Source organism: Hydra vulgaris, chromosome 12 (assembly GCF_038396675.1).
Source record: "Hydra vulgaris chromosome 12, alternate assembly HydraT2T_AEP".
NCBI lineage: Eukaryota > Metazoa > Cnidaria > Hydrozoa > Anthoathecata > Hydridae > Hydra > Hydra vulgaris.
Window position 1 is genome coordinate 12,668,420 of NC_088931.1, and position 20,400 is coordinate 12,688,819.

General features: G+C 28.4%; 1 protein-coding gene across 2 annotated transcripts in view; it reads right to left on the reverse strand.

The window, feature by feature from the left end:
- LOC101238459 (arf-GAP with Rho-GAP domain, ANK repeat and PH domain-containing protein 1) overlaps positions 1–20,400 on the reverse strand; it is a 119,870-nt gene that overhangs the window by 33,315 nt on the left and 66,155 nt on the right. For both annotated transcript variants that reach the window (XM_065812214.1, XM_065812215.1), the window contains exons 27-35: positions 19,940–19,993; positions 19,055–19,152; positions 11,401–11,470; positions 11,189–11,279; positions 10,863–10,940; positions 9,985–10,122; positions 3,357–3,471; positions 3,201–3,279; positions 1,812–1,895 (exon numbers count right to left, since the gene is read on the reverse strand). In XM_065812214.1, coding sequence (XP_065668286.1) covers positions 1,812–1,895; positions 3,201–3,279; positions 3,357–3,471; positions 9,985–10,122; positions 10,863–10,940; positions 11,189–11,279; positions 11,401–11,470; positions 19,055–19,152; positions 19,940–19,993 — 807 coding nt within the window. The remainder of the gene's footprint in view (positions 1–1,811; positions 1,896–3,200; positions 3,280–3,356; positions 3,472–9,984; positions 10,123–10,862; positions 10,941–11,188; positions 11,280–11,400; positions 11,471–19,054; positions 19,153–19,939; positions 19,994–20,400) is intronic.

Consider the following 20,400-nt stretch of genomic DNA (forward strand, 5'->3'; position numbering starts at 1 on the left):
TGAACAAGCCTTTTTAGGAAATGATCTTATTAAAATTTTTATCTTGTACTACTTCAAATTTAAAGATGATATTTTTCCACTTTATCGCAGGTCTTGTTTTAAAGCGTTAAGCGATTTTTGTACGCCTTAAGCAATTTTTACGTAAGCAGTAAGCGACTTCGGTTAAGCGACTTTTTATTATTTTTTAACTTATAAGCGGAAAAATAAAAGAAGTAATTAATTTTAAAAAAAGTCACACTTTTGAATGACGTTTATGTAAAATTATATCTTACAAAAGCTTAAATGACAATTATGTTTGATATAAGCGCTATTTAAATAAAGTTAAACAAAAAATTTTTTCATTAGTAAACATTTACTAATGAAAAAAACCAAAATAAAATTAAAAGTTTAATTTTATTTTGTTTTTATTTTATTTTAGTGATTGATTTTTTAAGCTTGAAGCAAAGATCATAAAAACATAAATTAATTCTGATAAAAAATATATGATTTAATTTAAAACAAATTTAGTAAAAAATATATAATTTTATTCTGATAAAAAAAAAATAATTTAATTTAGATTTAAAAAATATATAATTTGATTTTGATTTAAAAAATATATTTAAGTTTATTAAAATTAAAGTTAATGCTTGGGTTTAACTTGACTGTTATCTACTTAAAAATATTACTAAATATTGTTCAATTTTTAAATTTTATGTTCTTAAAAAAAAATCAGCCTATTTTTATCGCAATTGTTTTTTTGGTTTTCCTTCCTAAACATTTTTTTTTAGCTCAAAATTAAATTTTTAATAAATGGCTGCATCAAAAGTTTGCACAAAATGTAAGTTAAACTTTTTTTTTATAATACAAGTTAAATTGCATCGATTATTTTTAAATATATTTAGGGATGTAATTTTAATAATAAAATAACAAACTTTTAATAAATATAGTAAATAAATTAACATAATTTTTTTATTTGTTACTCACTAATTTTTTTTAAATAAAGAATCATTTGTAGTTGCAAAGCTGCAATTAGAAATTTAAAAAATAATCATTTTAAAAACTCGAAAACTTTTCATTTTTTTTAATTAACATATTTTAATTCATTTATGCAAATGTAGAGAAAAGAAAGAAATTTGTTAATATCAAACATTTTTAAAAATGCAATATTAAATTTAATTATTTAATATTAAAAAAAATAAAAAATAAAATAAACATTCCTTTATAGTAATAATAAAAAAGCTGTTAAATATCATTTAACTCATTTTGTGGTAGTTAACATTATTGCAGTAATTAAAAAAAGTTAATGTCTTCAAAAAAATTAAAAAAAGAAAGAGAACTTTATGATGTCAAATATCGCGTTAAGCTAATGCATTAAGCATTTTTTATTTAAAACAAGGCCTGCATTGCACTAATTAAAAAAAATCTAAAGTTGACTGGGATTCATATCATTCTTTCTTTGTAATGGTCTGACTAATTTCTTTTATTTCTCTCCTAAAAATCATTTTTCTTATGAGATCTGTCAAAAAATATTTTTCTTATGAAACCTGAAAGCTTTTAACCCTTGTCAGTTTTAAGTCAAGCCTTACTCTACCGTATATTTTCTTTTTCTTCGTAAAGCTGTTATTTGCATATTTGAACAATTAAATTATCTATGATATTTAACAATACTTAACTTAATATTAACTTAATATTAACCAACTAAACAATAAATTTTTATATATAATATATTAAAAATAATAAAAATTTATATACTTGTATAACAGATATATAAATATTTAGTTGTCATACTTAAAAATAAAAATAATTAAAAAAATAAATATAAAGTTACGAACATTAAAGAGCCATTGAAAGTAAGTGAGGATATCACTCAATACACTATATTCTTGGTTTAACAGAGCTTGATCAACAGTGTTTCCCTAAAAGAATTTAAAAATAATTTATGTTAGTTTTTGTTTCTACAAATTTTTATAGTATCTTACTTTATTTTAATTAAATTTCTTGAAATGCTGTTATCTGATAGGTTATTATAAATTTTAAACAATGCTGATTTTAATAAACTGTTTTTTAATAAAATTTAAATTGTATTTTATACCGAATCATATTTAAAGCAGAAAAAATACTTAAAGCATAACAGTTAATATAAATAGTATTATCAATTTATTTAAAAATCTAGACTTAATTTAATTACAGCATTTAAAAGTAGAATTTTACAAGAATCGACAAAGTATTTACTAAAATATAAAAATAAAATTTAACTGCAAGTTTTATTATATATAAATATACTATAGTTATAAAAATAACCAATTAATAAATCCAATTCCAGCGCACAAAATAAAAAAATAAAAAGCAATCAAACTGACTGGCTAACACATAGGTCAACTGTTTTTATATGCTGCTCAATTAAAAACTATTTTCTTTTGGTATTTTAATTTGTCTTTCATAACATTTACTAAACTCTGTAAAAGAAAAAAAAGTCTTTATGCTATATGAGTATTACTTTCAAAATTTTAAATCAAATTATCGCTTTTTTTAAACAAATAAATTAAGTAAACAACTAATACTCCAATTAACAGCTTGGAATAACTTTAGTCCGAAACAGCTCACATGTGTGGAATAAATACGTAGTTTCAATAAAATAGAGAGGTTTGATAACATCAAAGAAATTTTAGATATTTAATAATTTTGTACATTTAAATTTTAACTAGCTTGTTTAAATTTTATATATAATATAATTAAGCTTTTATAAAACTATAAAAAAATAAAAAACATAAAAATTTTAATGTAAAATATAATATGTTTTCTGTAATTTATTATTCCCTAATGTTTTACAACGAAAGAAGATGTTTTCAAATTTTTAAATTTTATAACTAAGTTCAAGTGATCGTTATTTTAAATAGAAACCAAGTGTTGCAAGCTGTAGAAAATAGAAACCAAGTGTTGCAAGCTGTAGAAAATAGAAACTAAGTGTTGCAAGCTGTAGAAAATAGAAACCAAGTGTTGCAAGCTGTAGAAAATAGAAACCAAGTGTCGCAAGCTGTAGAAAATAACAATTTAGCATACAATAATGATACGAAGTTTAATCTAGCGCAGTAATTTTTTTTTAGCACAATTTTCAAAATAAATCTTGTCGTTTGTCAAAATTTATTTTTTTCAAACTGAGATTTTTTTAACTAGTCAACCTTGACTGGCAAGAATTTGAAAGCAACTTCAAAATGACATACCTTAGATAGTAATATTGGACCAAACAAAAGACTTATATTCTTTAAAGTCATTTTGTTTTTGTCAGCTTCCTTGATTATCCTAGACACAAATAAAATTAGTTTAAAAGATTTCTAATAAAATTCTGTAGACTGTTACTTACTGGTTGAAAAACTTACTGGTTAAGATGCAAAACTATGTATCTTAATGAAGTATAGTTTATATCTGGTAACATTTGAAGAAGGTCATGATATCTATACATCTTATCATTATGCGCATCATCAGTAACTTCATCTAAAAAACATCAAACACAATTTTGAAAATATGTGTTAAATGCAAAAAAATAAGAATGCATACTAATGCATACCATATTTTTCTTTGCTTACAAAGCAAGGTACACACACATACACACGCACTAGATATCATATTTAAAACCAAAAAAACAATTGCAATAAAAATAAGCTGATTTTTGTTAAAGAACAAATAAAATTTAAAAATTGAACAATATTTAGAAATATTTTTAAATAGATTTGACAATTAAGTTAAACCCAAGCATTAACTTTAATTTTAGAAAATATAAATATATTTTTTAATATATATATATATATATATATATATATATATATATATATATATATATATATATATATATATATATATATATATATATATATATATACATATATATATATATATACACACACACACACCAGGGCCAAATTAAGCAATTATGAATTACGATGGGACAAAGCCATTTAGCAATCTTAAGAGCAGTTTTTTGGAGGAGTCGGAGGTGGAGCTGCAAATATTGAGCAGCTCTTGGCTCTCGTGTTTTTTTAAAGTATTATAATGTATGTTTTTTTTACAGTAGACAAATTATATTCATTTAATGTTTAACTAACTTATTGTCATATTTGTTATTTATTCATTGTTTAACTAATTTGAATTTCTTTAACTATTACAATTTTTTTAAACATCTTTGCTTCCAACAAGGCTGCAAGCAACAACTAATTATGTTGGAAGTTACTAGAAGAGAAAAGATGAAGATTGTAGAGCAAGATAACGATCGACAGACGACTTAAAAGATTGCAAAATATATATGAATCATGAAAGCAAGATGAAGGAAGCAAATTCCAAAGAGGTGATGTTCAAGGAAAAAAATTAGACAAATAAGCGTTTTTGGAGCACTTAGGAACAATTACAGAAAAAGGATAAGACTTAATTGAATGACCAGTAACACAAGAATGAATTTTAGTAGATGGCACAAGAGACGCTAGCTAATACTATAATGGGCACTGCTCTAAAGGCAGTGCCCATTATAGTATTTGTAGAAAAGAGAAAGAGAAGCAACATTACGATGATGTGATAATGGTTGGAAGTTGGCTGCAAGAGCAGGTCCAACTATGTTTACAATGCGTTTTTGCACCTTGTCTAAAAGAGAAAAGGCATCATTAGAAGATTCGCCCCAGATATGGCAACAGTATTCCGTACAAGGCCGGATTTGAGATTTATAGAGATAGAGAATAGAATCTGAAGTAAGAAAATGTCGAGCTCTATAAAGAGATGCAACCTTAGCAGATGCTAATTTTGCAACTGATTTAATAAATGGTTTCCAAGAAAGATTAGTAGTAAGAGTTTATCCTAAAAGATGAAGAGTAGATGACTCATCGAGTACATCACCGTTCATAAATATAGGAAGATCTAAATTATTACGATAATTAGAACATTTCTTAGGAGCCAGAGCCAAGCTATAAAAAAACTTTTGGCTCCACAAGCCTGCTTAAAAGTATATTATTTGAAGCAATTGCGAATCAATAAATTAAAAGGTTTTATGAAAAAAAGTTTCATAACGATGTGGACCCAAAGTAACCTGGTCGAACAAATATTATCTATATTTGTTTGTTTGTCAGATCATTCGAAACCAATTTTCAAAATTATGCTTGCTGCAATCGGACTACAAGTATCACCAAGAAATGCTTGTCTTTAAACTTGGTTTATTTGTATCTTGCTTTTGAATTAAAGTAGTGCATTCATTCTTACTTACCTCATTTTTATTTATTTTTAATCTTTGGCATATAATAATAAGTATTTTTAGCCTGTATTTATATTACCTTTGCTTTATGTAAATAATATTTAAAATATATTAGTTATGAGAGTCTTAATGAAGTATTTTTGTTGTAGTAAAACTTTTTTTTCATGCAAAAATTTTCACAATCTGGTAAGTTTGAGTTAATTTGCCCCTTGATATATATGAGTGTTAATGTAAGCAGTATGTCGTGATGATGAAAAAGACTGCTGCCAGGTGTTTCAGTACATAAATCGACTATTTTATAGCCTGTTGCTAAAAAGGAGTGCTGCTACATCAACTGAGGGTTTGAGCTGGGGCAACAATCTTTTCTTTTATTATGCTTTATTTTTTTTTTATTTTTTTTTAAAAAGGTGCATGCTAAAAGGGTAAGCAAAAAGAGTAAGCAATTGTAGATCTATATATTATGGTGTATGTATGTATATATATATATATATATATATATATATATATATATATATATATATATATATATATATATATATATATATATATATATATATATAATAATAAAATATTATATTAACAAAATATTATATTAGAGGTTGTGATGTTACACTTGTGATTGCCCAGTGATACCAGGCAACCCAATTTTAATCGCATTAAAGAAATACTAAAATATTTCTTTAATGCGATTAAGTTGTTTCATTAACTTAAGAATTCTATAAGAAGCAACATTTTGCTCCCAAATTAAATTTTTAAGTTAAATTCTTTCTTTAATTCTTTAAGAGGATAACTTAATTCAGATAAATATTTTTTGAACTATCTGAAATAATGAAACTACATTTGAAAGTTTTTTATAATAAATAATGCTTTATTAAAGACTTTTTTGAAGAGTGTTAGTCATTTTAATGAACTTTGTATAAAAATCATTAGAAAAAAAGCTAATACACTTGAAAAGATAAAAAATTTTGTTGAAAAAACAATTTAACTTAGATTGATACTAATATTTTTTATTATTGAAACGCTTTTAAAATCACTGTTTATGATTTTTTATATAAAATATTGGTAAATATGCAGTTTTTATTTATTTATATATAAGTTTGTATTTTTTATGGTAAATTCTAATCTTTTAAAAAAAAAGAAATTAAAACAAAAAAAAATTATAAAATTGTACGTATAAACAAACCTTGGTTTAAAAAAGAGTTTAATATAAAAATTTTTTATTTTAATAAGTAAATATTTACTAGCAAGTGTTTATATTGAAATTTACTATTTTTAAATTATTAAAAAAACACTATAAAATTAAATCTGATTAGACATTTATTAGACAACCATTAGAAGTTGTTACTTTATTTAAAAGGAGTTCCTATAATATCATAAAAATAAGAGGGAGAACGAAATGATATTGTTATTTTTCAAAGAACCGCCTATGTAGTAACATAATTGCATTGAGATACCGCTTAGCTATCATAATTTAATCACATTCCAAAAAAGTAAACTATTTAATATATAATAACTATAATAGTAAGTTTAAATATTAAATACTTGTTTGTAAATCCGGCAAAACTACTACAAAGTCTCATCAAGACATTTATTAATACAAATAAAATTAAGTAAAAAATCACCAAGCTGAAAATTAGAACTAATTTGTAGAATATGATTCGTTATTGACAAAGCTTATCGTTAGAAGATGAAATTTTAGGCCATTTTTTAAAACAATACTACTTTGTTTAACGCACTTAAAAAAAAAAAAAGTTCTTGCAAGTAAAGATAAAAAATTCAAACTTTATTAAACACAGTTAAAAACCTGATTTTAATAATCTTAACACTTTCGTATTTTACTTTTAGATAAGTTCTTTTTATTTTCTTGTTTGTTAAGACTTCTTTTCTTTTTTTAATTAAGTTTTTTCAGCGCATCTTTAAAATGCTCAAATTCTAAAAACTAAATTCTTAAAAATTAGTGTATTGAAAAATATTTTTTTTTGAATTTCAAATTGTAATAGAGTGGAAAAGTTGCATTATGATATAAATATTAATTGCGTAATTAAAATTTTTTTTTTTTGTCTTTAGTTGGTGCTATGGGGTTGTTTTTTGCTTTTGTAAAAAAAAAGGTTTTCTGCCATTTTTAACAAAACAAAAACAACAAATTCTATGCATATACTAGATTTGTAATAGAGTGTAAATATTACATAGTGACTCAGAAATGTTTTAAAGAAGAAAATACTTTAACATCTTCAGTTGTTGCTAGTTGACTGAGTTTTTACAATGAAGATACTAAACAAGCTCTACAGTCCATAATATACAATCAAAGTTTTAATAGAGAGGAAAAGTTCCTCTATGTTTAAAATTTAGCTATAATTAAGTTCAATTATCTGATTCATTTGACTCACAGACCACCGGTTAAGTCCTGACTTTTTATGTAATGTTAATAATCACTGCTGTAACTAATGGTCACATAATGTTTGGTATATTGCATTTTTATTAGTTTTATTCCATTATTATAAAAGTAATAACAAGTGAAAGAATCAACAACATAATTAATTTAATAACAACATAATTTAATTTGATTTAAATAAAAATTGGAACCTGCAATTTATTTTCCACAGAAACAAAGATATTTTTTTTGTAAAAAACCAGGCCTCTAACGACACCTCTAGACATTAAAATATTTTCTTAAAAAATGTAAACATTTCTAATTGAACTCTATTACAAATCTAATGCATAAAATTTGTAGATATAACAAAGTAGATATTTGCAAAATGTACTTATTTTTACATCACATAAAATGCTGTTAACATTAGTAATAAATTTAAAAAATCAAACTAAGGCTGAATTAATAGTGAGTGAAATAATAGAAAGTGACACCCAATCTACATAATAACTTTACTAGGAAGACATAGGAAGGTATAGCATTGACTAAGAAAAAGATTTATGACAGAATACTATCAATTTATTTTTTCATTTTTACAAGAAACTTCTTAAAAAAAAACAATCAGTTTGTCAAACCTAATTAAAAACATTTGCATTTCAATTCACGCATTTCTACCCAAGGGCCATCATGAAAAAAATCACTGAAAGAGTCCCAGTCAGTAAAGGTACTTGTAAGAGGTACAATGATAGGGGGATTCTGGTGATGAAGTAGAATGAGATAATAGTTTTAGAGAGATCAACCCGTGGTCAGATACACCTAAGGGTGAATGTGGAGAAACTGAGCACTGACACTAGAAACAAGAAATAAGGTCAATAGAGAAGGTAAATGATTCGGATTGTCTGGAAAGCGAGTTGGAAAGTTGACTAATTGTGTTAAAGATTGAGAAAGACAAAATTTGAGAGCCTAACACCTGCAGAGTCACTGACACTGGAACCAAGCCATTTAATGTGATGAGCAATAAAGCCACCAACAACAACAATATTGGCTGAAGGATAAGAGAAAGGACTTGATCAATTTGATCAGAAATAACATAAAAAACAGCCCAGTCTTGAGATGAAGGAGAGCGATATAGAACAAAGAGAAAGGTGATAGAGTGAAAAAAAAGAATAGTCTGTAAATTCAAACCTAGTTTCCCAACAAATGGGTGAATTCTTACGAATGAAAAGCCCAGGCCAAGCATGTGACTGTTGAAGTCTTTACAAATTAAACGAAGATAACCATCAACACTAAGATCACAAGATAATCAGCTGAACTCAAATTATTCTCACAAAGACCACGAAGGTCTGGTGAACTTTGTAAGAGATAAGACTCAATAGAAGAAAAGTTACTTTGAAGACCACGAATATTAGTGAATGATAGATTTAGATAACTTGGTGATGACAATTGCTTTTTGTGTTTTATATTTTTTGATACTCTAGTCATTTTTTAAATTAGTTAAAGAATTTCACTTAACACACAGATAGTACTCACTACACTATCTAATATTCCAAGCAATTGCCTCATTATTATTATTAAACCCTAAGCCGTAACAAAGAGCTCCAAATATAGCCTCGACAATGCACACCAAAAGTCTGAACAGGGACACCACCCCTGAGCAACATGGCACTATTAGTGCTCTGATACTTTACAGCTGTTGATGGAATCAGCCTCTCTGAGAGCTACCAACGAATTTGGGAATCCTGACTACTAGCCAGTCTCAGAACCATTAAACTGATGTTTAGAGCTGTAACCTCATTAGGAGATAATAGAATGAGTTGCCTGGTCATAAAAACAGAGATACAAGCAAAATAATTATTTCTTTTCAGTCGAAGGTATAAAATAATTATTTCTTTCAAGGTGAAAGTATTTTTATTTTATTTACTAATATAATTTAGATAACGAATTTGTTTCTTCTTTACATACAATAGTAGTGAAGTGGTAGAGTGCTCACCTTACAAGGAAAAAGTTCCAAGTACGATTACCACACTCAACTTATTTGACTTAATAGCTAAGAAATTGACTTATATGATTTAAAAATATTTCTTTCCTACTTTTTTTATCAGTAAAACCATATTTATTAGTTTAAACAATATCATTAGGAAAACACATTTGAAAAATACTTTCTTTTACTTTGGCATCAATAAAGGTTTTGGTGTGTATATACTTATGCCTAAGCATAACTTGGCATGTAGCTTGATATTAAATTTAAAAAACCCTGGAGTCCTAGAGTACCGAAAATTTTTACAACAGTCGAGACTAGGGACTCCAGGTAAAAACAGGGACTCCTGGACACTGGACTCAGACTTCGCATCACTGGTTTATATATATTTATTTATTTTTCTCTCTAAATGCAAAGGTCATTACTTACATGAATTAGATATAAAATCATTATAAAGCTCATTTGTTAAAAGTGGTTCAGGTAGTTGACGGAGGTACTGCTTTAACAAAGATGCAACAGCATGAACATCTGAACACTCATCAAATGATAAACGAACATTAGCAGCATCTAAATATTTAAATTTATTAAAAGTTATCAAAAGATTCAAATGGTATTAAAAGAAATATTAAAATTATTATCTGAATTTATTTATAAAAAATTCTTTGTTACTATTATTATTGTGATATAAATAATGCCAAAAATAACAAAAATACTTATATATTCATCATACAAATAAAAATACACATGTAAGTAAAGAATGTTTCTCTTAAAACCACAATCATCATTGTTCTTTTACGGATGCAGCTTAATTAGATTAGGATGCAGAATGTAACAACAACAACAACAACAACAACAACAACAACAACAACAACAAGACTAAAAGATTTATTAAATTTCTGGTTCAGCCACTCCATAATTAAGAATAGTCCTTTTACAACTAAAAGTTGTAAAAGGACTTACCAGATTTACAAGTCCTAGGTTACAGATTTCTAACAGTAAATTTAGTACTAAAATAACATCATTAATTGACGCATTTGCAAAATGGGCAAAGTCAGAAATTGATTTTGAAAAAACGAAACACTTAACTACTCATAGTTATCAACAGAAAAAAAAAAAAAAAATTTATTCATTGTCTATTTTTAGGACAAAAAACTTTATATTGGTCTAATATTTAAATAGGTGATAGATTTCAGTATATAGAATGTGGAAATGGAATTAACACAAAACTTATTTTTTTCTGACTTAGCACATTTTACACATGGGCACCTCAATTATTGTTTATACCTTCGAAAAAATAAATTAATAACCTTGATTAAACATTAATGTTAGTCTTTTAACAACAGAGATGCTCCCACTTAACCTGTAAATACCTTCAGTTTTAAGAGCTAAATGATAGTTAAAAAAAAATTAATGCAGTTTTAGCAACATAAACTGCAAGTAATCACGTAAACTCATTTTAAAATCTAAATTAAAACAAAAAATAATGATAATTACTTAATTTTATGAAGAATATTTAACAATAAAAATATCAAAATAAAACAATAAATTATTAATTAAAAATATTTTTATTATTTATTTAAAATATAAAAAAACAACACTTAGATCTAAAAAAAATACAAGTAAACTTTTTTACCATTAAGTTGAATGTATGTTATACATTTTTCAATAATGTAAGGAACCTTGTTAGTGCCACATTCTTGAAGCTCAATATTCACATTCATTACCTAATGTTTTAAATTATTTTATAATATATAAAAAAAAACTAATGAAATATTAACAGCATTTGCTAATAATTTTTTTTTACAAATCTATATACATTACATATAAAAAACATATTGAGTATACTTGTTTATTTCTGATAGCTGTTTCCCAACTTTTAGCATCTTCTAGAATAAATCCTTTCATAAAATATTGTCTAAAACAAAAAACAAATTACTTTTTTTATATTTTAATTTATACTTTATGCCTATTAAATAAATTTTATCATAAAATAAAACTTTACTATAAAGTTTATCATAAATTTTATTTGTACCAATCAAGCTGAAGATTATTTGTACCAATGGAATAATATAATGAATCAATGAAGATTATTTGTACCAATTACATTTGCTGCAAAAGTGCAAATAAAATGAAGAGCTTAGTACATTAAACTATCATCACTAATATTAAACTTGTTTTTAAATAGTATATTATTAAATTCCTTTATAAAAAGTTAAACTGTTACATGATAGAATCTATTATTTATAGATTAGGTTCTTAGAAAATCCAAGAGCATTTTGATTCTGTCTTCTTTATGTTTAATAATTTGAGTTCAGAACAAATTTTTCGATGCAAATCTATATAGAAATGTGTAATAACTCCATCTTTATTAAAAAGTGTAATAACTCCATCTTTATTGAAAAGTGCAAAAACACCATCTTTATTGGTGTTAAATGCAAATTTTAAACAGCATAATCAGTCAGGTCAGGTTATTCTGCTACTGGTAACATGTAACCCAGTACAATCTGCTTCATGTCCTGCTGCTTTGTAGTAGTGATGTGCGAAACTAAGATTTTAAGTTCGAAACGAAACTAAGCCACTTTCATTCGAATTCGATTCGATTCGAAAGTACGCTGCACTGATATTGAAATTTTGTATTTAAATAGTAATAATTTATAGTGTGTGACAGAACACAGAACAGAAATGAAACATTATACATTTTATATTTAATAACCAATCATATTGCAGTTTTATGATGTAAACAAAATACTAAGCAACAGACTAGACTCTAGGGTCAAATAAAAGTGAATGAAATCAAATGAGACTAGAATCATACAATACAATTACAATGTGTAATAATTCAAGTTAAAAAAAATCAAGTCAAGTACTTGCAATGCAGTGCATAGAATAAAGACTAGGACTAGTATTATATTTACAGTTATAGTTTAACAGATAATACAATACAAGTAAAAGTACAATCCTATAATGAATGCAAATGCTATACAGTTATGTAAAGTAGTAGTACATGCATAGGCAATTGTTCCAGAAAGTCCGAGACCTTAATCTACAGTGTACTGTACTGACTGTGGCTGGCAGGGCAGTCTGGCTTCGGTACACTACTGCTATGTGCTATACTACAAATTTTCGTGAATAAAAGTTAGTTCAGCCACATGCTCAGAGAGTAGATTACATCGCATTCTTGTAACAATGTTACCAGACATCGAGTTCAATCTCTCAGAATTTACAGAAGTTGCTGGAATAGCCAATAGTGCCCTCGCTATTCTTGAGAGTTTCGGCAGACGGTGATGATTAACTTTCCACCAATCAAGTATATTGGCGTTCCTTCCAATAGGAGGTTCAATCATATACATTCTGACCTCCTCTTGCACAGAAACTGCATCATCAACTGGCAGCATCCTATTCGCAGTTGCTGTTGTAAGCATGCTGTCGAAGTCATCTCATAAACTACTTGGCTTGGAGGCTGCAGCTGATGTCCAACCAGGACCTGAACCAGGACCAGCACTTCCAAAAGCAGGAGCGGGAGCACCAGCACTAGCAGATGTTCCTACAAAGTATTATATAATATAAATAGATGTAAAACTAAAATAGCAAACAGAAAAGAAAACCTATGCATTATTGTTTTATTATTCATCTGTAATTAAATTAAACCACAATGCAGAAAATCTGAAAGTTAAATCTGAACTGTAGGCCATTACCATTACCATCAAGTTTTAATCTGTGTTAATCACGTAACATAAAACGTAATTGAATTGTACCTTGAATTAAGTTCGTGTCATGATTGCTCAAGGCACAATGTCCACCTCCACCTCCACCAACACCAGTACCGCCACGAGATTGGAATTCCTTAGAGTACTGATGAAGACTGTCTACAACAGTAGCTTGCTGTTGTTCAGAGAAGAAGATGGATTTGTAGCGTGGATCAAGAAATGTACATGCTGCATCAGGCAAAGCTGATATGAATTGCGGAAATCGTCGGTCTAGTTTTAACTTTAATTTTCGAGCAATAAGTACACCACAACCCTTATGTGAAGGATCATTGATGAATCACTGCAATTGCTGATTTAAGCCATGCAAAGCCGGAATTTTCATAGACAACGTTGGGTAGTTCTTGCCACATAATTCTCTACTTGCTTGTTCAAATGGAGCAAGAATTGTGTGATAACCTTCAGCAAGCTTCCAGTCTGCATTAGTCAAATTATCAATTTTTTCACTTATTGCTAGCTCTGCAGATATAGCATCTTTTTCTTCGCATAATCTCTTCAGCATAAAGTAATCCGAGTTCCACCTAGTAGCAATTGATTATCAGTTCTCGTTCTACCTTTCCTAATCGCTTCTGCTCTCTGTGCAAATTCTGTGTAGCCTGGCAACTATGGTGATAATGTGACACAATACGACGGCTTTTGGAAAGGACAGTCTGCATTCAATCAATTTCACTCACGGCATCATTGATGGTTAATTGTAAAGTGTGATCAAAACAAGAAAGATCATAAAATGATTGTGAGAGATTCATGGCGCTTTTCATATTACTGCCATTATCACGCAACGCATAAATTGGAACAGTCCGAGGAAGCTCCCAATTATCAATAGTCTTGTCTAAAGATTCAAGAATGCTTTCGCCGGTATGTTCTCCTGGAAACGGCTTGTTTTCTAATGCAAATGTCTTTAGCTCAAATTCAGGGCTTACATATGACAGAGAGAAATAAATAAATGGATCTTGCGCCCTCGAAATCCACAGGTCAGTCGTGAATGAATATGAAGGAATATATCTTCAAAATCTGGATATATTTCATTAGCGGTTTTCTGTTTTACACTACAATATAACTCAGGTACAACTGATCTTGAAAACGTAGTTCTGCTTGGCACCAGATATTATGGTTCCATTAATTTTATCAGTTCTTTGAATCCTCTGCCTTCTACAAAGTCGTATGGCAACATGTCTAGAGCAAGCATGCGACCAACCGAATTCGTTATAGCGATGGCAATTGGATGACTTGACAACCAATGTGCTTTCTTATTAAAAAGGTCATCAACTTTACTTTGCTTCTTACTTTCATTTTTCAGTTCTTGTTCTGCAAGTTTTTTTTTACGATTCTCTTCATTTCTCGCTACACACTCTTTATGCGCTTTCGGATGAGCAGCAGGTAAGTGAGCATAAAGACCTGTTGTTGCTCCAGTTGGACACTGAACAGGTAACTTGCATGTTCCTATTTTGCAAATGCCTATAATTCTATTGCCATTCGTTTTTTGTCTACTAAAAAATTCCCAGACAATACTTCGACAATTACCATCATTACTATCCGCCATTGTGGAACTGTATAACTTTTTTCTTTCACTTTTAAACGATAAAATTCAATTAACTTTGGGTTCGCTTCAAAACAAAGAAACTATACTTCGAAAATTCGAAGTGTTTGAAACTAAAAAAATTTTTTGATTCGAAACAAAACTAAAAGTCAGTTTCGAATTTGCAATCGAAGTTTTTAATTTCGCACATCACTACTTTGTAGGATACGCCTTTTTAGGCAAAGGCTAGGAGATGCCAACTCTGACTTAAAACACCCCCTGCCTCGGGGCTCTTGGTTGAGTAAAGGCTTGAGATGGTGTCTAGATAAAAATAATCATCTTGGCAGATGTTAAATTCATCCAGCAACTGTCTTGTAGAAGGCCTCCTAGGCAAAGACTTAAGGGGTAAACAGATTCTATCTGTTGACCAGCCTCGCTCCCCTACTTCATTTATTAGACTGGCGCAGATGTATTTTTAATACATTGTTTCCAGTTTAGGATGTTGAATGCTGGATTTTCTTGACTCAATGCATGGGTTTTGCTTGTGTCTCCGTTTTTATGACTAGGCAACTATTTCTTTTATCTCCTAATAAGGGTACAGCTCTAAAACTCAGTTTTATGGTTTTGAGGCCAGCTGGTAGTCAGGTTTCCCGAACTCTGTGGTGGCTCTCAGAGAGGCTGATTTCATCAACAACTAAAAAATATCAAAGTATTAACAGTGCCATGTTGCGCATGGATGGTATGGCTATTTGTACTTTTGATGTGGATTGCAGAGGCCACATTTGGAGCCATATGTTATGGCTTAGGGTTTATTAATAGTAATTAGGCAATTGCTTGGGCTATTAAACAGTGTTCTAAGTACTATTTATGCTTTGAGTCAAGTTCTTCAACAAATTTAAAAATGAATAAAGTATCAAAAACTATAAAACAAAAAAAAACCATCATCATCACCAAGTTCTCTAAACCTATCATTCACTAATATTTGTCATCTTCAAAGTTTTCTTCTGTTGATTCTTATCTCTTGCAATGTTCACCAGACCTACTTGCTCTTTGTGAGACTAAATTGAGTTCAGCTGTCTCACCTTGCGATCTTAGTGTTGATGGTTATTTTCTTTTAATTCGTAAAGACTCCAATAGTCACATGCTTGGCCTGGGCATTTACATTCATAAGAATTTACCCATTTGTCATGAAACATGTGCTTTTATTTAGCACCACTTCACTCTAACACCTTTCTCTTTGTTCTATATCGCTCTCCTTCATCTCAAGACTGCACTCTTTTTGATGTTATTTTTGATCATATTAACCAAGCCCTCTCTCTTTATCCATAAGCTAATATAGTTGTTGTCGGTGACTTTAATGCTCACCACTCTGAATGGCGTGTCAGTGATTCTGCAGGCATTAAAGCCCACAACTTTTGCCTTTCTCAATCTCTAACTCAAATAGTCAACTTTCTAACTCGCTTTCCAGATAAACTGAATCAGTTACCTTCTCTACTCGACTTATGTCTTGTTTCTGATCCTAGTCAGTGCTCAGTTTCTCCACATGCACCCTTAGGTGCTTCTGATCACAGTTTGATCTCCCCAAAACTAATATCTCATTCTTCTTCATCACCTGAATCCCCCTATTATTTTACCTCTTACAACTACCTTAAAGCTGACTGGGATTCTTTCCTTGATTTTCTTCATGATGGCCCTTGGGTAGAAATCTTTTGTCTTCCTGTTGACAAATTTCCTTCTTACATAACTTTGTGGATTCAGGCTGGCATGGAATCTTTTGTTCCCTCTTGAGAATTTTAGGTCAAGCCTCACTCTCTTCCATGCTTTTCCTCACACTGTGCTGCTGCGATTGCCAATCAAAACTGTTACTTCCATATCTATCAGTAAAACAATTCTCCAGAAAACAGACGTCTGTTTATTACTACTAGAAACCATTGTAAAAAGGTTTTGACGAACACCAAAGCCCGCTATTCTCAGGTCATGAAATCTCATATCTCATCTAAAAAATTAGGCTCTCGTGACTTCTGGAGAATCTTTAATAGTATCAAAAATACGGGCAAATCTTTAATTCCACCTCTCTTGTATGGTTCAGACTTTGTCACCTCACCAAAAGACAAAGCTGGATTATTTGCTAAAAACTTTTCATCAATATCATTTCTTGATTCCACTAGTTGCATTCTACCTGATAACCATCAAACAGGTAGATCCATTGCTTGACATTCGTATCACTCCAGCTTCTGTACCAAAAGCGATTTCCTGCCTAGACTCGCCTACAGCTTGTGGCCTGGACAACATACCAGTCATTGTCTTGCAGAAGTGTTCTCGGGAGCTGTTGCCTATACTCTCAAAACTATTTAACAAGTGTTTATCAGAGTCTTGTTTTCCAGCCTGCTGGAAAGCGGCATTTGTTATCCCTATCTTCAAAAATTCTGGAGAGCGATCTGTTTTGTCTAACTACCATCCCATTAGTCTTCTTCCTATCATAAGCAAATTTTTTGAATCTTTAATTAACAAACACTTAATTTCTCATCTTGAATCTAACAACTTACTTTCTGACCATCAATATGGAATTCGATCTTCTTGTTCTACAGCTGATTTGCTAACAGTAATAACCGATAGGTTTTATCGTGCATTAGATAAAGGTGGAGCGGTTAAAGACATTTGAAGACATTTTAAAAGGTTTTGATAAAGTTTGGCATGCTGGTCTTCTCCATAAGCTTTTTTCTTATGGTGTATCTGGCAACATCTTTAAGAATATTGAATCCTTCCTTTCCAATCGTAGTATAAAAGTTGTTCTCAATGGACAGCACTCTTCTTCTTATTCTGTAACTTCAGGGGTTTCTTAAGGTTATATCCTTGGCCCTATACTCTTTTAAATTTACATTAACGATCTTCCAGATATTTTCACATCTAAGATGCCATTGTTTGCTGATGATATTACCATTTATTCTTGTCGTGATAAGAAGCCAACACTCTGTGATTGCTTGGAGGGAGTATTTGAGAAAAGGATCTCATTCCTGCTACAGCTTGGGGCTCACAGTGACTGGTGAGCTTCAATACAGATAAAACTCAATTATTTTTAGTCGTTATCGCAATAAGTTAGATCTTCCTATATTTATGAACGGTGATGTACTTGATGAGTCATCTACTCTTTATCTTCTTGGATTAACTCTTACTTCCGATCTTTCTTCGAAACCATATATCAAATCAGTTGCAAAATTAGCATCTACTAAGGTTGCATCTCTTTATCGAGCTCGACACTTTCTTACTTTGGATTCTATTCTCTACTGTTGCCATATCTGGGGCAGATCTTCTAATGATGCCTTTTCTCTTTTAGACAAGGTGCAAAAACGCATTGTAAGCATAGTCGGACCTGCTCTTGCAGCCAACCTCCAACCATTATCACATCATCATAATGTTGCTTCTCTTTCTCTTTTCTACAAATACTATACTATAATAGGCACCGCTCTAAAGAGCTAGTGTCTCTTGTGCCATCTACTAAAATTCATTCTCGTGTTATTCGTCATTCAATTAAGTCTCATCCTTTTTCTGTGACTGTTCTTTAGTGCTTCAAAAACACTTATTCATCTAGTTTTTTTCCTCGAACATCAGTTCTTTGGAACTTGCTTCCTTCATCTTGTTTTCTTGATTCATATAATTTGCAATCCTTAAAGTCTTCTGTCAACCATTACCTTGCTCAACAATTTTCATCTTTTCTCTTCTTGTAACTTCCAACTTTAATTAGTGTTTGCTTGCAGCCTTGTTCGAAGCAAAGATAATTAAAAAAAAAAAAAAAAAATTTATTGTAAGATTTGTAATAATAACAATAATTTTTTTTTTAGTAATTAGTGTATAACAAAAATTGTCAACAATTACTGTCCAGTACTATACATTATAACATCATTAAAAAAAAAGTACCATAAAAATGGCTAATTACAGAAATTTTTTGATATAATTCCATAAATTTCTCTTTGAAAAAAATTTTTTTTTCTTGTTTTTGTTTTAAATAGATTATGTTATTTAAATTAATTTTAGTAGTATTTTATATTTATATACTTTAGTATATATATTATATATATTTAGTATATATATATATAGTATATTTTAGTAATTTAAAAAAAAATTTTTTTCTTCTTGCAACTACCAATACTCAAACTTAATTAAAGACATATAAAATATGAAGAAACATATGCCAAATTAGCCAAATAGAAAAAAAAAATACCGCTTAGCCACAGTCAAGGTAATAGAGAAATCATCAGCACAACAATTAATTTCTTCTAGTTTTGTTAGATCTATAATCTCATTATCATCTTCTTTTGGCTAAAAATGAGTGTAAGACAAGTTTTACAAGACCATTACTAATATCATACAATTTATTATTTAATCATGTAATTTTCTCTCTCTCTCTGTGTGTGTGTGTGTGTGTGTGTGTGTGTGTGTGTGTGTGTGTGTGTGTGTGTGTGTGTGTGTGTGTGTGTGTGTGTGTGTATAGACATATATATATATATATATATATATATATATATATATATATATATATATATATATATATATATATATATATATATATATATATACGCACACACTAATAACATATAACATGTATATTGAACATGTATATACATACATACACACACACTAATATATATATTTAATAATAAGTATATTTGAACATGTATATATATACAATCAATTTCTTCTAGTTTTGTTAGATCTATAATCTTATTATCATTTTCTTTTGGCTAAAAATGAGTGTAAGACAAGTTTCACAAGACTGTTACTAATATCATACAATTTATTATTTAATCATGTAATTTTCTCTGTGTGTGTGTGTCTGTGTGTGTAAATATATATATATATATATATATATATATATATATATATATATATATATATATATATATATATACACATACACACACACTAATAACATATAACATATAATTCACTTTGAACATATATGTATATTGAACATGTATATATATATATATACATACACACACACTAATATATATATTTAATAATAAGTATATTTGAACATGTATATGTATACATACACACACACTAATAACACTAATAACATATAATTCAATTTGAAAGAACTAACCCCTTTATGATACCAAAGTTTTCTTCCTTGAAGTAAAAATAATTTTTCTTTCCACTAAATGTAATCAAATTCATATATATATATATATATATATATATATATATATATATATATATATATATATATATATATATATATATATATATATATATATATATATATATATATATGTATATATATATATATATTTATATATATATATAATTATACATATATATATATATAATATAATATATATATATATGCATATATATATATATAATATATATATATATATATATATATATATATATATATATATATATATATATATATATATATATAATATATATATACACATTTTTGTATATATATATATATATAAATTAAATATATATATATATATATATATATAATATATATACAATTATATACAATTTAGATTAGCAGTATGATTTCATACTAAAACAGCTTGCTGCCGT